Source organism: Sus scrofa, chromosome 9 (genome assembly GCF_000003025.6).
Source record: "Sus scrofa isolate TJ Tabasco breed Duroc chromosome 9, Sscrofa11.1, whole genome shotgun sequence".
In the NCBI taxonomy this organism is placed as follows: domain Eukaryota; kingdom Metazoa; phylum Chordata; class Mammalia; order Artiodactyla; family Suidae; genus Sus; species Sus scrofa.
In genome coordinates, this window is record NC_010451.4 from 130997443 (window position 1) to 131016490 (window position 19048).

The 19048-nt window shown below is 43.4% G+C and overlaps 2 protein-coding genes across 4 annotated transcripts in view; one reads left to right on the plus strand and one right to left on the minus strand.

The window, feature by feature from the left end:
• Positions 1–4049, plus strand: part of TMEM206 (transmembrane protein 206) — a 33284-nt gene extending 29235 nt beyond the window's left edge. For all 3 annotated transcript variants that reach the window (XM_005667859.3, XM_021063857.1, XM_013979969.2), the window contains 2 exons: positions 284–391; positions 2613–4049. In XM_005667859.3, coding sequence (XP_005667916.1) covers positions 284–391; positions 2613–2774 — 270 coding nt within the window. In that variant the 3' untranslated portion in view covers positions 2775–4049. The remainder of the gene's footprint in view (positions 1–283; positions 392–2612) is intronic.
• The window catches only part of PPP2R5A (protein phosphatase 2 regulatory subunit B'alpha), a 71901-nt gene continuing 59313 nt past the window's right edge, over positions 6461–19048 (minus strand). Inside the window, 8 exon segments of the mRNA NM_001100192.1 lie at positions 6461–7639; positions 8708–8809; positions 9810–9937; positions 10017–10136; positions 10408–10458; positions 17047–17100; positions 17905–18013; positions 18878–18937. Coding sequence (NP_001093662.1) covers positions 7507–7639; positions 8708–8809; positions 9810–9937; positions 10017–10136; positions 10408–10458; positions 17047–17100; positions 17905–18013; positions 18878–18937 — 757 coding nt within the window. The 3' untranslated portion in view covers positions 6461–7506.

The following is a 19048-nucleotide window of genomic DNA, read 5'->3' on the forward strand; positions in this document are numbered from 1 at the left end:
TCCTGGGCTCCCTTACGCTGCTCTCTGCTGGGCACCCCTTCCGGCGAAGTCTTGCTTTGTTGGCCCGTGTGTCACCTTGGGCAGTTCATTTCTGCGTGTTAGACAGGAGCCCGTCTCGGGCCCTGGCCGGGGTCCCCCTTCCTGCAACAGGGTGGCGGCGTTTGGCTCTTTCCCTCCATGAGGAGAGCCTCGGCCTCCGGTCCCTCACGGCCCTCTCCTCCCCCGCGGCCCAGGCCGGGGAGGGACCCGGAGGCGGTAACGCTGCCTCCCCCTCTGTGCCTAGACCAGCGTGGTCAACTACATCGACCAGAGGCCGGCGGCCGAGAAAAGTGCTCAGCTGTTTTTTGTGGTCTTCGAATGGAAGGATCCCTTCATCCAGAAGGTCCAAGACGTGAGTATTGCCTGAGAGGGAACTCCTGGTGTCCTCGCAGGCTGTCCGCACCTTCTTCCCCAGCCCAGGGCACAGCCTGTCGCATATTTATGACGTTCATGTTCTGGGGCATTTGCGGGTTTTTTTTTGCTTTTCAGGGCCGCATCTGAGGCATGTGGAGATTGCCAGGCTAGGGGTTGAATCAGAGCTGCAGCTGCCAGCCTTCACCAGAGCCACAGCAACGCCATATCCGAGCCGCATCTGCCACCTACACCACAGCTCTTGGCAACGCCGCTGGGCAAGGCCAGGGATGGAACCCACATCCCTCATGGATGCTCGTCGGATTCGTTTCCTCTGCACCACAGTGGGAACTCCCGTCATGTGTGTTTAGTCAGTCTCATCTCCAACCCTGGACTGTTGTCCCTGTGAACGTGGGGGCTTCATCTTTGGTTCAGTGCTTCTCTGGCGTCCAACACAGTGCCTGGTACAGAGCAGTCGCCAAGAGGTGACAGCAGATGAAGGTATTCAGCTAATAAGCGCAATTACTCCTGTTGGGGCCATTCTTTGTTATTGGTTCTCTGTCGGATAAGAGTCCTTTTTATTTGTGGTAAGTCCAGGCAGAAAGGTACTGATCAGAAATTAAGAGGGCATCAGTGAGTGTGGGTGTCTCAGACTCACCGTCTCGGAAAGGGGGAGTAACGGGACAGCTTTGCCAAAAGAGCATTCATGAGACTCCAGAGCCAGTCCCAAATCTAATACCAAGCATCACAAAATGTCTTGATGTGGTCGTGGGTTAGGGGAAGACATTTCAAAGCTGAGACGTGAACAGGGAGGGTTGGAGTTCCCGTTGTGGCTGAGCAGGTTAAGAACCTGACGTCTCCATGAGGACTCAGGTTCGATCCCTGGCCTCCGTGGGTTAAGGATCCAGCATTGCTGTGAGCTGTGGTGTAGGTCGCAGATGCAGGTTGGATCTGGTGTGGCTGTGGCTGTGGTGTAGGCCGGCAGCTACAACTCTGATTTGACCCCTAATCTGGGAACCTCCGTATGCTGCGGGTTCGGCTGTTAAGGAGAAAGGAACGGGGTCCCTGTGACATGGGTGGTCCCCGTGATCCTGCCACTGCTGTTAGGTGTGGCTTGGCCAAATACCTTGTGCGTGTACAAATAGGCGTGTGCAGACTTAGTTGGTGAAGGCTCTGCGGAGGAGGGGGCCCTGCAGCTCCTCCCATAGGTGTGTGCGCTGACGTTTTTAACCTGCCCTGTGCAGTGGGAAGCCCGTTACGAGCCAAGTAAAGCTCGAGGCCGCTTGGCCTGCGTTGACGCTCCGCTTCCTGACGGTCCTAAGCCGTGGCGGTGCTGTAAGCGCTTTCATCTGTAGCCTGAGGTCTCCCTGCGAAGTGGGGATTTAAAAGTGCTGTGCATTTGCCAGGCGGGGAACTCAGCCATCCAGGATGGGAGCTCGGCCTGAGGGAGCTGAGCAGTCAGTGAAAGACAGCCTGAGCTAGAAAGGAGAGGTGCCCGGCGGTAAGGACCCGCCAGCGAAGGTCAGGGGCGGCGTCTCTCTGCTCCAGTCCAGCTGTCAGGGCCTGAGGGTTAGTAACTGCAGGTGGCAGGAGGGCGTCTCGGTGGCGGCGAGGCTCAGCTCGCAGACGAGTCCTCGGGGGGAGAGGAGGGCCATCAGCCACTGCTCGGTGGGAGGGGAGGTCTCAGCACCCGAGAGATGGGGAGCAAATGGGAGGAACTGACCTTACGGACTGGTGTATAGTGGGGGAAAATTTTTCTCAAAGTGGGATGACTTTGTGGATTAGGCCAAAAATGTAAAGCTAAGTATTGAATATCTTATTTGTGCAGAGGTGGGTTTTTTTGTTTTTTATTTTTTTTGTTTTGTTTTTTTGGTGGCCACATCTGCAGCATATGGAAGTTCCTAGGCTAGGGGTCGAATCAGAGCTGTAGCCGCCGGCCTACACCACAGCCTCAACAACGTGGGATCGGAGCCACATCTGGAACCTACACTGCAGCTCACAGCAATGCCGGGTCTTTAACCCACTGAGGTCAGGGGTTGAACCCGAATCCCCATGGATACCAGTCAGGTTCTTAACCTACTAAACACAGCAGGAACTCCCAAGTTACGGCAGTTTTAGAATCCAGTCGTTTTTCTCATCGCCCCAGTAACCTGCGGGGCTCTTTGACGATGAGAATCAAAACGGAAGCCCTTGGGAGACTTGTGTTTGTTTCTGTCTTGCAGATAATCACCGCCAATCCTTGGAACACAATCGCTCTTCTCTGTGGGGCCTTCTTGGCATTATTTAAAGCCGCAGAGTTTGCCAAACTGAGTGTGAAATGGATGATCAAGATTAGGAGGAGGTACCTTAAGAAGAGAGGTCAGGCGACAAACCACATAAGCTGACGCCGCCTGTGCTGTTCGTAGAACTGCCCGAGTTACTGGAAGCTGTCGTGGCTTCGGCTTCGGGGAAGCTGCCAGCAGTCGGGTACCCACTTGAAGAAACACTGCAGCTTCTCACCCGGCCCCCGAAGAGACTGTCTAGAGCCCAGTGAACCAGATCAGTGGATGACCTAACCTTATTTAAATATTTAAATTATTAATGAACATGTCTCAGCATCTCATGAATAGTGTTTGTAGAAGGGGGAATTAGATATAACCCAGTTTTCTGAAGGTCTGTGGAAGCGGCCTCCTTTCTTATTTTGGTATAGAGTTAAGGTCTAACAGGATAATTAAGGCTCTGACCTTAGGTTTTTCTCTCGAAGTTTTAATTTTTTTGCTTTTTAGGGCCACACCCTCAGCACATGGAGGTTCCCAGGCTAGGGGTCGAATCGGAGCTGCAGCTGCCGGCCTACGCCACAGCCACAGCAACACGGGATCCAAGCCGCATCTGTGACCCACACCACAGCTCCCAGTAATGCCAGATCCTTAACCCATTGAGCGAGGCCGGGGATTGAACCCACAACCTTGTGGAAACAATCCTAGTCGGATTCGTTTCCGCTGTGCCGTAGTGGTAACTCCATCTCCTGAAGCTTTTAAAATGGATGAAAAGGGAGTGTGATTTGCACCCCGCCCCAGCGCTGAGTCTCCAGGTGTGGAGGTCGTCACTGCTCGGCCTTGGCGAAGATCAAGTGCAGACCTGGAGGTCATGCTGTGAACGTGCCCTGTGCGCGAGAAAGGCAGAACCCTCTTGTCTCTGCAGCCGTCAGCCAGCCTCTGACCTGCTCTCTCGTTTGTTAAATAGTAAATGAGCCTTTTTTTTTTTCTTTCTGGGCCATACCTATGGCATATGGAAGTTCTCAGGCCAGGGACTTGAATCCGAGGCGCATCTGTGACCTATGCCTCAGCGGCAGCAATGCCAGATCCTTAAGCCACTGCACCAGGCCGGGGATCGAACCCGTGCCCAATCAGAAACAATGCCAGCCCCCTAAGGTGCTGCACCACAGCGGAAGCTCCCTAAATGAGACTTTTTTAAAAAGCTACTGGAAATTTGTAATTAGATTTCTTAGGGCCTGACTAGCCACCTGTCTGGCTAGAATATTTGTTGACGCAGGTGTGTTTGGAGTTGTTAACATGCAGAAGCACTAGAACATGTATGTGTATGTACATGGTAGGTGCCTAGTCTGTGTATTTTGATGATTTCATTAACAGGTAAATAAAAGATTAATGCAAAAGGAATCAGCATGCCAGTGTGCGTATCTGCCAAGTCAGTAGGCTCCGGTGCCCTTTCGTTCTGTGACCTCCAAATAAAAGGGAGCATGAGCCTGGACTCCCGAGGTGGATGGGTCGGGACCCCCGAGGTATGTCATGACTGCGCCCAGGGAAGGGCAGGTGGGCCACAAGGGACAATGAAGCCCCTTGAATAAGCCGTTAACTCTTGCTGCCCTACAAACCCACCCGTTTGAGAAAGGGGCACTCAGTTCACCCTAGCGCTTTCGGCCTGTCCTCTGACAGGGGTGAGTTCCATCTGGCTGTTTTTGCAGGGTTTCCATTGGCTCTGATTAAGCTATGAAGATTATTTCCAGAGTTTTAAATTATTTACATGCCCTTCGCATCCGAAGAGGACTTGGTAGCATTTCTTGAGTTTCGTAACCTGGCTTGAGGTAATTCAAAATTTAGAAAAACTCACACACACGAGTGGGGGCGTTTCACATCCCATGTCTAACTGAGCAGCCAGAAACTGCTTTGGGGTTGAATTATTAAAAGTGAACTTGTGGAGTTGCCGTCATGGCTCAGCGGATAAACCTGACTAACATCCATGAGGTTGCGGGTTCGATCCCTGGCCTCGCTCAGTGGGTTAAGGATCCGGCGTTGCCGTGAGCTGTGGCGTAGGTCACAGACATGGCTCGGGTCCCGCGTTGCTGTGGCTCCGGCATAGGCTACAGCTCCAATTAGACCCCTAGCCTGGGAACCTCCATGTGCGGTGGGAGCGGCCCTAGAAAAGGCAGAAAGACAAAAGAACTTGTGTAAGAAATAGTCCTGGCTATTTTTCTGTGCTACAGAAGCAGGCCCATTCAACCTTTAAGCCTCAGTCCTGTCTCTCTAAATTTTATTGTAAGGCAGATGCAGAACCAGGTGTAAATTTTCCTCTGACAGTATTGAAAAACAGGTGTGTGTTTTTAAAGTAGCTTTAAAGAGGACACGCCACTTTAGTACTAAAATAGCTGATAAAACTTGCTCCGATGAACATATTAAAATCACTTGTGTATTGTAGAGTTGCGAGACCTGGCGAATGCGTAAGTAGCTAATTAGGAAGTGAGGCTTTCTAGCTCTTTGAAGGAAATATCTTGAACAACTCTTAGCTGCAGCCTGCCCAAATCCACTCTAGCTGCTCTTCAGTAAAAGAAACACATGCCCGAGCCTTCCACACAGCGGACATTTAGACCCAACCTGGACTTCCGGGGGCACCGGGGCTCGCCGTTTGTTGTGTGTTCTGTAGCAAGATCACCCGTTTCTTCTCCGGGCGCTGCCCCAGCTGTCGAGAGGCTGCCTGGGCTCGGCTCAGTGTGGGGGATTTGGATGGCAGCGGCAAGGTGCCCCTTGAGAACAGGGTGATAGGTGAGCCACAGACCCTGGGGCCGGAGCAAGCGGGAGGGGTTGCATCCTCAGAGACCTAGGAATGGTGCGCAGGGTCCAGGCTTGAGTTCTTCATGGATGTGAAAGCAGCAGCAGACGTCAGCGGTTGAAACTTTATAAACAGCTTCTGAATCTGCCACAGTCTCCCCTCCAAACCCCCAAAAAGTGCTGTTACTGTAGATTTTGCGATTTATCCTCCTAGGTATGTTTTAATTAAAACTGCATGCGGAGTTCCCGTCGTGGCGCAGTGGTTAACGAATCCGACTAGGAACCATGAGGTTGCAGGTTCGATCCCTGCCCTTGCTCAGTGGGTTAACGATCCGGCGTTGCCGTGAGCTGTGGTGTAGGTTGCAGACGCGGCTCGGATCCCGTGTTGCTGTGGCTCTGGCGTAGGCTGGCGGCTACGGCTCCGATTAGACCCCTAGCCTGGGAACCTCCATGTGCCGAGGGAGCGGCCCAAGACCAAGAAATAGGAAAAAGACAAAAAAAAAAAAAAACTGTGCATGCATACATACATTTAAGGTACGTTAAACCCAGCCTGTAAACATAAAGGGGCATGAGAGAAGGTGGAAGAGTATTCTAGAACTTAGAATTTTATGTGAATATTCTATACAATGTACAATAGATATACTTTGGTAAAGTATATCTATTTTATATATATATTTTTTTTCTCTTTGCTTTTTAGGGCTGCACCTGTGGCATATGGCGGTTCCCAGGCTAGGGGTCTAATCAGAGCTGTAGCCGCCGGCCTACCCCACAGCTCACAGCAACGCCGGATCCTTAACCCACTGAGCGAGGCCGGGGATCAAACCTGCATCTCCATGGATGCTAGTCGGATTCATTTCCCCTGCACCATGACGGTAAGTCCCATCTTTCTATTCTTTCATCGGAATGCCCCACACTTTGCAAGGAGGTTTTCTGCACATGCACACGTACGTATGCACGAACGAAGGGGGACAGGCTTCTTCCGGATGCCTAAGCTTAGTGCTGAAAAAAGCAAAGACGACATAAGGCAAAATACAAACATAGACTTTATTAAATGCTGCTCAATCCCCCAATGACGATCTCTCATTACAAAAGTTTTCCGCACGACTGCAAGTTAAGAGATTGGAATGGTACTCTGATAACAAAATGTGAGAAATACTTGACCAAATAAAAACATACACGACCTCTCTCTAGTCAGCTTGTCCAGAACCCTACAGAGGAAGCCTACTGCGATTCCTGTCCATAAAGCCAGGTGGTGCCAAGGAGCGTGCCGCCTCACCGCCCGGAGGGACTGGAGGTGGGCAGGCTGTGAGGACTGGAAGGGCCCTGCCTTCAGCCTTTCGGGGGAAGAGGAGGAATGAGTGAGAGGCGGGCCAGCGTTCACCGCGCCGCCGCCGCTGATCTGTGCTCGTCACTCCGGGAGGTGCCGGGGAAGGGGGATGTTCACGAGGAGCCGGCGGAGGAGTCTGGTTTACTTTCCCAGCTTTTCTTCATAATTTGTGCTTTAAAGAGCCTGGAAATTGAAGGTTTTGCTCCAATTCCAGAGTACAGTAATCTCTCTAACAAAGGCAGGCTTAGGGCAGGTCACTGCCTCCCTCCTGTGTCTGGGCGCGATGGAGGGAAGGTTGTCAGAGCTACGCCTCGGTTTTGTTTGAGGACATCTTTTTCCTAGGATGTAACTAAGGTCTGCAGCGACGTGAAAAGCACATTAGAAAAGGGAAAAATATACAGAGCAGACTACTCTATGTGCAACACAACCCCAAACAGAATTCAAGTCATGATTCTCACCACGCCCATAATTAGTTCACTCATATCGTAGATGATAAAGTTCATTCATTTCTGTGAAACTGCAGAAGTGACACAAATCAATGATTAGACAAAGGTTACAATATACTGTGGCTATGATATAGCCCAGGGCTATGTTTAGTCCATATATTTTTTTTTTTCATTTACAGTTGCCAGAAAAAAAAAAATTGGCTTTTTAATTATATTATACTGATGAGGTTTGTTTCATAATTTTTACACATTTCAAAAAAGTGTACAAAACCGCCTATCCAGCAGAGGTGACAGGCTTTTTTTATTCATCGCTTGTATTGCTGAGGATACTGTGCATGTTGTAAGCACTGTTCTGCTTTTCTAGAGCTTTCTTTAGCTTTAGCTCCTCTAATTTTTTCCATAATTCTTCACGTTCCAATTCCTTCTTTTTCTCCCTGTAAATAAAGCAAAAATCTTGTTAGAAATGCACTTCAGAGCTGGAAGAAACATGCTATGTGGCAGTTTGCAGGAGGACGGACTGTTCTCTCACATGTCCCTTCAATCCCTCTGCTACAGCATTCGAGGCCTGTCCCCCAGGGCACCTCCTTCTCCTACAGGAACCCACGTCCTCGCACCTCCTGTACCGGCTGAGAGTCACCCCTTGCCTTCCCTGCCTGCATCTGATCACCACCACGGCCCTTGGGCTTCACGGTTAACTTCCGCAGGTAAGCCCCCTGCAGTGGCTGCAGCGGTCACGGCCACTCTTCTGCAGACAGATGGAAGGGCTGGCCACGCAGTCAGGCCAGGGCCGTTTCCAGGGGGAATCGCATCCTTTGGCCCCACAGCTCTAGCTCTTACCAGTTGTGTCTTATTATCTCTTGTCTCTTACATATCAAATGGAAACTTGCAAGTTTGAAAAGTCTGAATAATCTCTTTAGGAAAAAAAAAATATGTTGCTTCAACTACTTCATTTCAATTTGAAAGAAAACGTTTCTGAATAACTTGGCTCAAACTATTGTGAATGTCTATATGAACATGTGAAAAAACCTTGGGCTTACGGTTCTGCACTTAAATGTGTTAAAGTGCTGATTTATGCAGATACTAAGATATCCACTGACTTGAAAATACCACCTTGGTAAAATGGGCAGCTTAAAAACTATCAAACTATTGTGCAAGGAACAGGTGACGGGTAAGCTCACTATGAAAGCCCATGTGGACTAAAGTGATTCTCGTAAATGTACAAGTCAGATTGTGCACAACAGTATTTAAAATGCGGCATAAACTGTATTTCACAATGCAGATGCTACAGACTGATGACCTCTAAGGCTCAGAATGAAACAAGAAGAAAAAATTAGAAACAATGTAACTGTGAGGCGTTTCCCTGAATATGTATGAATTGGAAGTGTTTATTAGGGACATTCAGATTGTAATGCTTGTCGTCACTGGCTTCTTAAACACTGGACTAAATTACCGTCAACTGATCCAAAATACACAGATAACCCTGTCATTAAAATGTCAAATACCTTTGTCTTTCAGCCTTGTATGAGCTCGTAAGGTCATCGAAAAGCTTGCCGTTCATCTCCATGAGGGTTTTCAGCACGTTGTACACCAGCGCCACAATGGTCCTAGAGTGGAAACGAGCCAGTGCTGGGTTATTGCTGCCACTACTCGACGGGAGATACAACACTGTCATCTTGGAAATGGGTTAGATGCTGGCTGACTCAGTCTACCTTAGAAATGATAAACTAAAGTTCAAGAAGTTTAGAAATTTGCTCGAGGCCACACAGCCAGTGGTGGGAGAGGTGGTCTGTCTGATTCCAAAACTCATGGCCTTCCCCCTGTATCGTGCTTAGATGACATCCTAAAAATGTTGTGGTCAGCTTCCCGTAGGCTCTAGAGTCTACTGTCACGAACCAGAATAACAGCATCAAAAGAAGTTGAAAAAGATCCAATCACCGTAACTTGTAAGAAGAAAGTAGAAAACAGGATAAGGGAGCTGAGAATATATGCAAAATCTAAACACTACGATGTGACTTTCATGTACTGTTTTCTTTTTAGGGCCGCACCGGCGGCATATGGAGGTTCCCAGGCTAAGGGTCCAACTGGAGCTGCAGCCGCCGGCCTACACCACAGCCACAGGAACGCCAGATCCTTAGTCCACTGGGTGAGGCCAGGGATTGAACCCGTGCCTCATGGATGCTAGTCGGGTTTGTTAACCGATTTGCCACGATGGGAACTCCCGGATGTGACTTTAACCACTGAAGCTCCCCCGAGCCAGGCCAGCTCTGGGGGTGAGCCCAGATCCTGGTGGCCTGCAGTCTGCCAGCGCTCTGCAGATGGTGGGTTAGTTTCCCCAACAGTGTTTAACCACACACTGGGGCAGCATGCCACACCAGACAGTCCCCACCCTAGATCTGTAATTTTCAACTGAAAGGAAGAATACATAGACACATATATTTATAGCTCCACAAAACTATGTATAAAGTACAGAACAGAATAAAGCTATGTAACGTTAACCTTGGAATCGATTCCAGGTGATTTCAAGGATGAGCTATGAGATCAAGTGACAAAAAGGCTAAACAAACAAAACCACAAGAGTAACAATCAACAAAAAAAGACACTTACGGATTCCAGTGTTCTTTGGAGATTTTATACAAACTGCCAAACATAATTGGCAGAATTTTATCAATGTTCTCCTCAATCAAACTAAGAATATATTCATTATTCCAGAAGTACAATGCCCTTTCTGCAACCTGAAAAAGACATTTAGATGTGTCAAAACGAAAAACGTAATAGTACAAGATAAACATGGCTTTTCTGAAAATATCATACCTGAAAATGAGAACTGGATACACACTTGGATATCTGCTTAAAAAGGGGCTCTTCAATTTTTTTGAATTGTGTTGGTTCAATGACATCTAAGATTTCTTCAATTTCTCCTAAAAACATCACCTGGGTTAAAAAAAATTTTTTTAAGAAACATAGTATGACAAATTATATGATGTTAGTATAGAAAACACAGAAATGAATAGGTTAATCTACAAATTAACAGTGGATGAAAAAAACAGTACGTGCAGTTTACGATAATGTCGAGCTAGTCTCTCTGATCCCCATGACACCCCCACTCGGTAGCAGTGACGGTACACTCAGCCCAAAGAAGCACGGTTATAACTCGAGATTGAAAAGTCCTAATAAAATGCAGTTTTTGTTAAACAAGGCCCACCTCTTTCTGACTGCATGTTTTTGGCCAAAATTTCAGCAATCCTCTGATCACCTGCAAAAAAGGGAAAAGTTTAGCATGAATTAAGCAATGAAGCTGCTTAGTCCCAAGAAATTTTAAATAACTGATAACCTCAATGTTGATTAATATCTATGTACATCTCCTTCCCTTTACTCTGGCTCAGCTTTAGACTTTCACCAATTCCAACAGATAATATTGAGAGTTTTGTATCAGATGCTGTTCCAGATGCTAGGAGCCTGCTGATAACAGGACGGAGGAGGTCCCTGATGTTCATGAAGCAGGAAGACCAACACAAATTATCAATTAAGCTTACAAATAAAATAATTTTAATAGTAAGTGCTACTTTCCTACTAAGAAAATAAGGGAAAATATGAGATAATGACTTGGTGGGGTTGGGGGAAGGTTATTTTAGAAATTAAGGAACAGATGATTCCTGTTACTTAAACCATGATGAAGCACTCAAGCCAGAAGGTTCTCTATTTCACGGCTAGCACAATCTTGATAACCCAAACACAAGAAAACAAGGGATCATGAATTTAAGTAAACATAGTTACAAAATTTGTATTACACAGAATACAACAGTATATTAACAGAACATTAACTACCTGCCCAATAACTAATTCCTGAAATTCTAGGATGTTTCAACTCATTACAGTTATAGGTTAAAAGGGAGGAGAAAAACTCTTATGATCAGAGTTGCCACCATGGTTCAGTGGAAACAAATATGACTAGTGCCCATGAGGATGAGGGTCGTTCAATCCTTGGTCCTGCTCAGTGGGTTATGGATCCGGCATTGCCGTGAGTTCTGGTGTAGGTCGCTGACGCGGCTTGGAGCCAGTGTTGCTATGGCTACGGCTATGACTAGGCCAGCAGCTACAGCTCTAATTGGACCCCTAGCATGGGAATTTCCATATGCCGTGGGTGCAGGCCCCCCCCCCAAAAAAAGAAAAACCGAACTATATGATCATTGCAAAAGATTTTGCACAGTTATTTGATTTTTTTTTTTTTTTGTCTTTTTCACATTTCTTGGGCCGCTCCTGTGGCATATGGAGGCTCCCAGGCTAGGGGTCTAATTAGAGCTGTAGCCACCGGCCTACGCCAGAGCCACAGCAATGCGGGATCCGAGGCACGTCTGCAACCTACACCACAGCTCATGGCAACGCCGGATCCTTAACCCACTGAGCAAGGCCAGGGATCGAACCCACAACCTCATGGTTCCTAGTCAGATTCGTTAACCACTGCGCCATGACGGGAACTCCAGTTATTTGATTTTTTTGATTAACTATATATTCTGATAAAAGTTTAGTAAGCCAGAGCTAAGAATTTATCAGAAACTATCAGCAATCAACTTATATAAATTGATTTCTTGGAAACAGGCAGTAAAACCAACTGGACCTGCTGCTTTTGTGCAAATAAATCTTTGACGGCCTTTTAGGTAATTTTAGTTATTGGTCTTGTCCAGTACTGAAGAACACTCGTCCAGACTAAAATTGGGAAGAACACTATTCTGGAGTCAGTCCAGTAAGATGAAAAGGATCTGATGAAAAATGTTGGAAAGGAATACCAGAATTATACTTATTTGTCTAAGATTATAATTATATACCCCCTAAATATTAAAAAACTAAAAAATACTAAAATGAGTATGAAAATTCAATATGTGGCCATATAAAAGACAAGTATAGAAAAAATTTGAGGCAAAGTATCAGTAATAATTATGAAAATAAGATATCTTTCATAACAAAAAACTAATGCAGATAATACAATTCGTAAGAAATGTTTACAATTTATATGAAAAAACCTATAAAAATTGCCTGAATATCATGAAAGACTAAAAATAGATGAGATGAACCAGTATTGTACATATATTTCCTCCAATACTAAATCTATACAAGTAATACAATTTCAGTCAAATACCAACTGAGTTATTTTATGAAACTATAAACAGGTATTTCGAAATCCATAAATGTTAAGTAAACAGCCAAAAATTTTTTAAGGGGGAGGAGGATAAAATTAATGGAATGGAACCTGTACTACTGAGATCAGTAATTAAAACAATATGATAGCAGCATGGAAAGTGACAGAAAAGATATATAACAGGAGTATCCAGACAGACAGAAATACATATGAGGTTTAATATATGACAAAGGTGGCATTTCAGTTCCATGAGAAACAGCTGAATTGGTGGGTACGTGAACTGGTGGCTCATTGGTTGGAAGGAAAAAAGTGTAGTTCCTCTGGCAGGCAGACTTCTGAAATGATCTCCTGTGATCCTTACTTCCTGAATTCACACTCTTGTGTAGTCAAGCCCTCCCCTTAAGTGTGGACTGGTCTAGTGACTTGCTTCTAACAATCAGACTGTGGCGAAAGGGACAGAATGTCACTTCTATGACAAAGTGACAAAACACTGTGACTTCCATCTTAGCAGTAGACTCTCTAGGGCTTTCTTGTCTTGCAAGCTGCTATGTTGGAGAGGCCCAAGTAATAAGGAATTGATGGTGGCCTCAGGCTAACAGCCAGCTAGGAACCCTGAAGAACCGAATTCTACCACCAGCAATCATGTGAACCCAGAAGCAGGTCCTTTCTCATCTGAGCCTTATATGCAACTCCATTCCCTTGCTGATGCCTTGACTTTAGCCTTGTGAGAGACCCTGAGGCAAAGGACCCAGCTAAGCCATGCCTGGATTCCTGATTCACAGAAACTGAGATAATAAACGGTTGTTGTTTTAAGCAACTCAATTTTGTGATAATTTTGTTATGCCAGCAACAGAAAAATAATACAGTTCCATACTTCTGTCATACTGAAAAATTTCAATTTCAAATGGTGTAGTGGGTTGAATGCTGGCCCTCAAACAGATATGTCCATGTCCTAATCTCTGAAATCTATGAATGTGACTTATTTGGAAAATGGGTCTTCCAGAGAAAATTAAGGATCTCAAGATGAAATCATCCTGGGTTATGTGGATGGGCCCTAAATCCAATGACAAGTATGCTTGTAAGAGAACACAGAGGAAAGACAGAAGGGGCAGCAACATGAGATTGCAGTGATGCAGCCACAAGCCCAGGACACCCTGAGACACCAGAAACTGGAAGAGGCAAGGAACAGTATCTCCCCTAGAGCATCTGGAGGGAGTGCAGCCCTGCCCACCTTGATTCTGGACCTCTGACCTTCAGAACTCTGAGAGAATAAATTTGTTATTTTAAGCCACCAAGGTAATTTGTCACGTCAGCTCTAGGAAACTATTATAGATGGAATAAAGTTTTAACACATAAAAACTAAATCTGTAAAGTAACTAGAGTATAACTAGAATTAGTTTTATAATCTCAAAGGTTAGAAGGATTTTACCTAGCACAACAAGACCAGAAGCCTTAATGCTGAACAGATACCCCTACATAAATTTTTTTTTAGTTCTTTAAAAAGGCAAAGATTAAAAACAGTATATTCAAAGTGAAAAAAACTCCAAATGAATACAAAAAATTTGTAAAATATAATAGGAAAAGCCTTAAAAGTAGGCAAAGGACACGTAAATATAAATGACCAATAACCATGCAGAAGGATGGCTATAATAATTTTTAAAAGGCAATTAAAATAATATTTCATACCTACTAGACTAGCAAAAAATTAAAACAACATTCAGCCCTGGCTGATAAGGGGAAACAGGCACCTTCAAACTCTGGACTGGAATACAGAATTGTTCTAACTTTTTGAAAGGCAACTTAGAATATATTAAAATTTTCATGGATTCTTTGACCCAGCAACATGGTTTTAATTTCAGTAGTTTAGTTTTTTAAAAATTTCATATACAGTACAATTTTTTTTCCTTTGAGTATAGTTCTGACGTTTTTTGAAAACACACAGTTTTTTTTTTGTTTTTTTTTTTTTGTTTTTTTGGTAACCAATGTCACAGAAAGGAGCCAGAATAATTTCAACATCCTAAAACATCCCCACACCCAACAACATATTTATAACAATGAAAACTCCAATCACGCAGTGTTTACTAATTAAGGATTGCTTAAATATGTTACTGTAATTCATATAATGGAATTTGATGCTACCAGAGAAAAAAAATGAAGCAAATTAATATGAAAGGATATTCACATTATATTGAAAGATGAAAAAACCTGGTCAGCACTGTCCTGCTGTTTAATCTATACATAAATATACATATAGAAAAACAATTCTAGAAATACATCCACCAATTTATATGGTTATCTCTAGGGGACCAGATTTCAAGTAACTTCCCCCACCTTATGCTCTATGGTTTTGTCTAGTGTGAACCAAATTAACACACATTATTTTCATAAATGGAAGTAACAAAGTCATTTCCATTTTGGAAAATAAAATAGTTTCAATACAAGATATGGGAACATAAAGAATGTGACAAACTAGCCAAGGCTCTGACTAATTTATAATCAAAGGAGCTATGACATGAATGCCAGGCTTATAGAAAATGACTAATAGGGCTCAAACCCAAGGACTTGGGTGCTAGAACGGCCTATAGGAGAAAGTGTAGGATCTCTGTATCTACAGATCTTTATCAACTGAAAAATACTTTCCTTTGTCAACTTGGACATTTTACCTTCTCATCCTGTTTCTATTTCCACTGACCCAACTCACCTAACCCAAATGCCCTCATCCCTCTCCCTAACCTTTTTCTCTTTAAAAAGAAATCACCTATCTCCCCAATCCACTCCACATTAATTTAACTTATACATATTTAAATTATATCTGTTTATTACTTACCAAGCATGAACCATGACTTATTATATTATGGGTTTTCTTTGTCTCAATTCTAATGAGAGTTATCATGGATTTGTATTAAGATTTAATCCACCTTAGAGGTTTATGTGGTTTGATGTAAATACTAGGCTTCTAATTCTCCTGATTTGTCTTTAAAAACTGTTTTTAGCTGTTTCCAGAAAGAATTGCAAGTGTAAAAAGTCTAAAACTCTAAATATCAGAGAGTGGAAGAGTAACTTTCATTCCTTTACAAAGACAAAGCTCAAGTCAGGAGTTCCCACTATGGCTCAGTGGTAATGAACCCCACTAGTATCCATGAGGATGCAGGTTCAATCCCTGGCCTTGCTCAGTGGGTTGAGGATCTGGTGTTGCCATGAGCTGGTAAGCAGACGCGGCTTGTCTCTGGCATTGCTGTGGCTGTGGTGCAGGCTGGCAGCTGCAGCTCTGATTAGACCCCTAATCCGGGAACTTCCACATGCTGCGGGGTGTGGCCCCAAGTACATATACTTTTTTCCGAGCACCCCAGCCTCAGAAAGTTCTAACATAAAGAAAATATTATAATTTAAGTCCCTTAAACCCTCTGCTATTCTTTAAGAACTCTTAAATATTTAGATCTAGGATATCTAGAAAACTCTCAAACTACTTATTTCGCCAAGGTTAAAATGTTGTTTTCTATGCTTTTACTCTTTTCTGTCTTTCCCTAAACTTACCTTCTGTTTTTTGAACCTTCAATTTTCATAACATTTTTATTCTCTCCTAAATCTTTGTCATTGACAAACAGTAAAATTCAAAGACTGAATTGCTATGCTGAAAAAGTAAAGAGTCTATTATTCTAAGATTATATCTTTTTTTATAATGATTATTTTTTCCATTATAGTTGATTTACAGCGTTCTGTCAATTTTCTACTGTACAGCATGGTGACCCAGTCACACATACACATTCTTTTTCTCACATTGTCCTCCATCATGCTTCCCTGCAAGTGACTAGACATAGTTCCCAGTGCTATGCAGCAAGATCTCATTGCTTATCCATTCCAAATGCAATAGTGGGAGTTCCCGTCGTGGCACAGTGGTTAACGAATCCGACTGGGAACCATGAGGTTGCGGGTTCGGTCCCTGCCCTTGCTCAGTGGGTTGATGATCCGGCGTTGCCGTGAGCTGTGGTGTAGGTTGCAGACGCGGCTCGGATCCCACGTTGCTGTGGCTCTGGTGTAGGCTGGCGGCTATGGCTCCGATTTGACCCCTAGCCTGGGAATCTCCATATGCCGCGGGAGCGGCCCAAGAAATAGCAAAAAGACAAAAAAAAAAAAAAAAAAAAAAAAAAAAACCAAATGCAATAGTTTGCATCTATTAACCCCAGATTCCCAGTCCATTCCACTTCCTCCCCCTTGGCAACCACAAATTTAAGATACATCTTAATCACCAAAGGCAAGGAAATGTTTTTAATCCCTATCATGTGGATTACTCTTAATAAGAGGGAAAAATCTTATTTCTAAAGACAAAACAAAACTCAAGGGAATAGTTTCGGGACCCTTACAGTATATTTTAATTTTAAAAGATTAAAAAGGCTATCACTGAAGATACTATGTATATAAAATTTCGCTGTAGTCTTTTGATCCTGTTATCATACATCATAACTACTGTGTTTCAATATTAATCTATATTTAAGTTATTCAAGGCATACCTCATAACTCATGAAAACTCACTGTCCCAACCTCACTTTTTAAAATACAGATTTCAAATATCACTTTGCTTCTTCTAAATAATTTTATAGTTTAAGAAATATTACTACTACTTATTGATAACTCTATGAGGATAGAAAGAGGGTTGAAGTGGAATGCTACAATGCAGACCAAAAACATAAAAATAAGTCCAACACTTACTGGTTCTGTTAGTGTTGTATCTTTCTCCAGGAACTGTACAACACAGTAGGCTAGCTAAAATGCAAGGGACAGTTTACAAATATTACTGAGTGAAATAATATTTAGTAATGCAGGATTTTTATATTTAGCTAACAAAAACATCCTCATTTTGACAAACTTTATCGCAATACATAAAAATGAATATACTCGTCACTGTCTAAGCAGCTTCTACTTCAAAAAACACGTCCTTTTTCAGTAGTAACTACTGAACTTTAAGTTAACCGAAATATTAGAGAAATGTAGTTGGGCATATCAATCTTCTTCTGTCATTTAGGTGACAGAGCAGTTCTCTGGGGAATTAAAAGTAACTGTCTTTATCTCACAAATCAGCAATTTTACTATAGCCCACTAAATAAATAAGTTAAAAAACAGATAAAGTGGACTGACCTAAGACTGGAGTTAACATTTTAGTTTTCCAGTGTGTTGCTAACATGTATGCCTATGCTGATATATTATTCTCTGAGTATTAACAGAGGAAACTAAAGCATCCTCTAACTAGGTCATCACGGCTAGATGGAACATTCTGCAGGTATGTGGGATTCATTCAAAGTCACACAGATAACTAGGTCAAGGCCTGGACTAGAAGAGAACGTGACCCTTCCTACATCTGCACTTAAGCGTGCACTGAGCTTATTTAAGAATACTGAATCTCTCAATGCTTTAAAAGTATGATACAGTAAAAATTTGCTTTGGGCAACTTACAAAGCAAATTGCTTAATTATACTTAAAACTGCCACCTCGATATTTCTCAATTTTTCTGCCTTTCTATCAGTCTTTGTAGCAATAGTCATTCCCACCTGAAATTTTCCTGAAACTTACCTGAGCATGAAACAAAGCTAATCCTTTCGCAGTATGCATAGGAATAAGAACCTTCATTAGAAATTGTTTATGTTCTGCTTTCAGTGGCAATGCAAAGCCATTGATAATACTGGAGGGAAAAAAAGGCAGGGGAAGGGTTAAGTAGTTACTACTTTATTTCTAAAAGTTATTACAACCATGAGTACAGAGGAATTGCTCTGCTTCCGTCCTGGCGTTGAATGGCTTCCTCATCTGCAAGCTACTTTAGACAGACTATTGCTGTGAGGTCTGTTCCTTTAAGTCATCCGCTGTCCCTGTGAAAGTTTCCCAAAAGAAAACAGGACTGCCGATTTAACGTCCCAGTTCTTCTCCAAAGCACAGGGGAGTCAATATGCAATACTGTTAGAATTTTCAGTATTTTCCGAAGTAAATGGGGAGCTTCTCTTCACTTATTGAGACATCTGAAATTAAGACGCAGTTCTCTCCATAACCATTCCCTAAATATTAACAGAGGGTCTAAACTTCTCTCGAGTTAATACTGCTACGTGGTGAATAAGAAAGGTGGAATGTTCACATCAACTAAAAATCACAGGGTACAGATTCTTCTAAAAAGAGCAGAGTGATTTAGGAATGGTCTAGCAACATCTGAACAAGAATGACTGTAACTTCGTCAAAGATTCACCATAGCGGATTTCATCTCTTCCCAATCAGATCCTATAAGTTTCTGAGGGCAGTCTGGCAAAATCAGGCATAAAATATGCCACAGCTTCAAAAGCAGGAAGAAGCCTCCTCTGAACCAGATGTCTTACATGGCAGTACTTTAATATGCTGACCATCTAAAAAGCTATAATAAGAATTCAGTTGAGAAACTATGTCTTATGCTCTATATTTAAACTCCAAAATACAAAATCATTTCTCTAATCCCAGCTAATATTTTAATACATAAAACATTCAAAGTTATTTAATTCTTAAAAAGATCAAAAAACTGACCTACCTTCCTAATATTTCAAGGAGCTCAGCAACACCATTGAAATGCTCTGTTTCATATATAAACCTGAGTTGAAAATAAAGACAGATGAAATGAAAAAATCAAACATCAGAAAACTAAACTGAGAGTAAGTGGCGGAAAGGTATAAAGAGATCAGCCAAAGGGCGAACATAAATG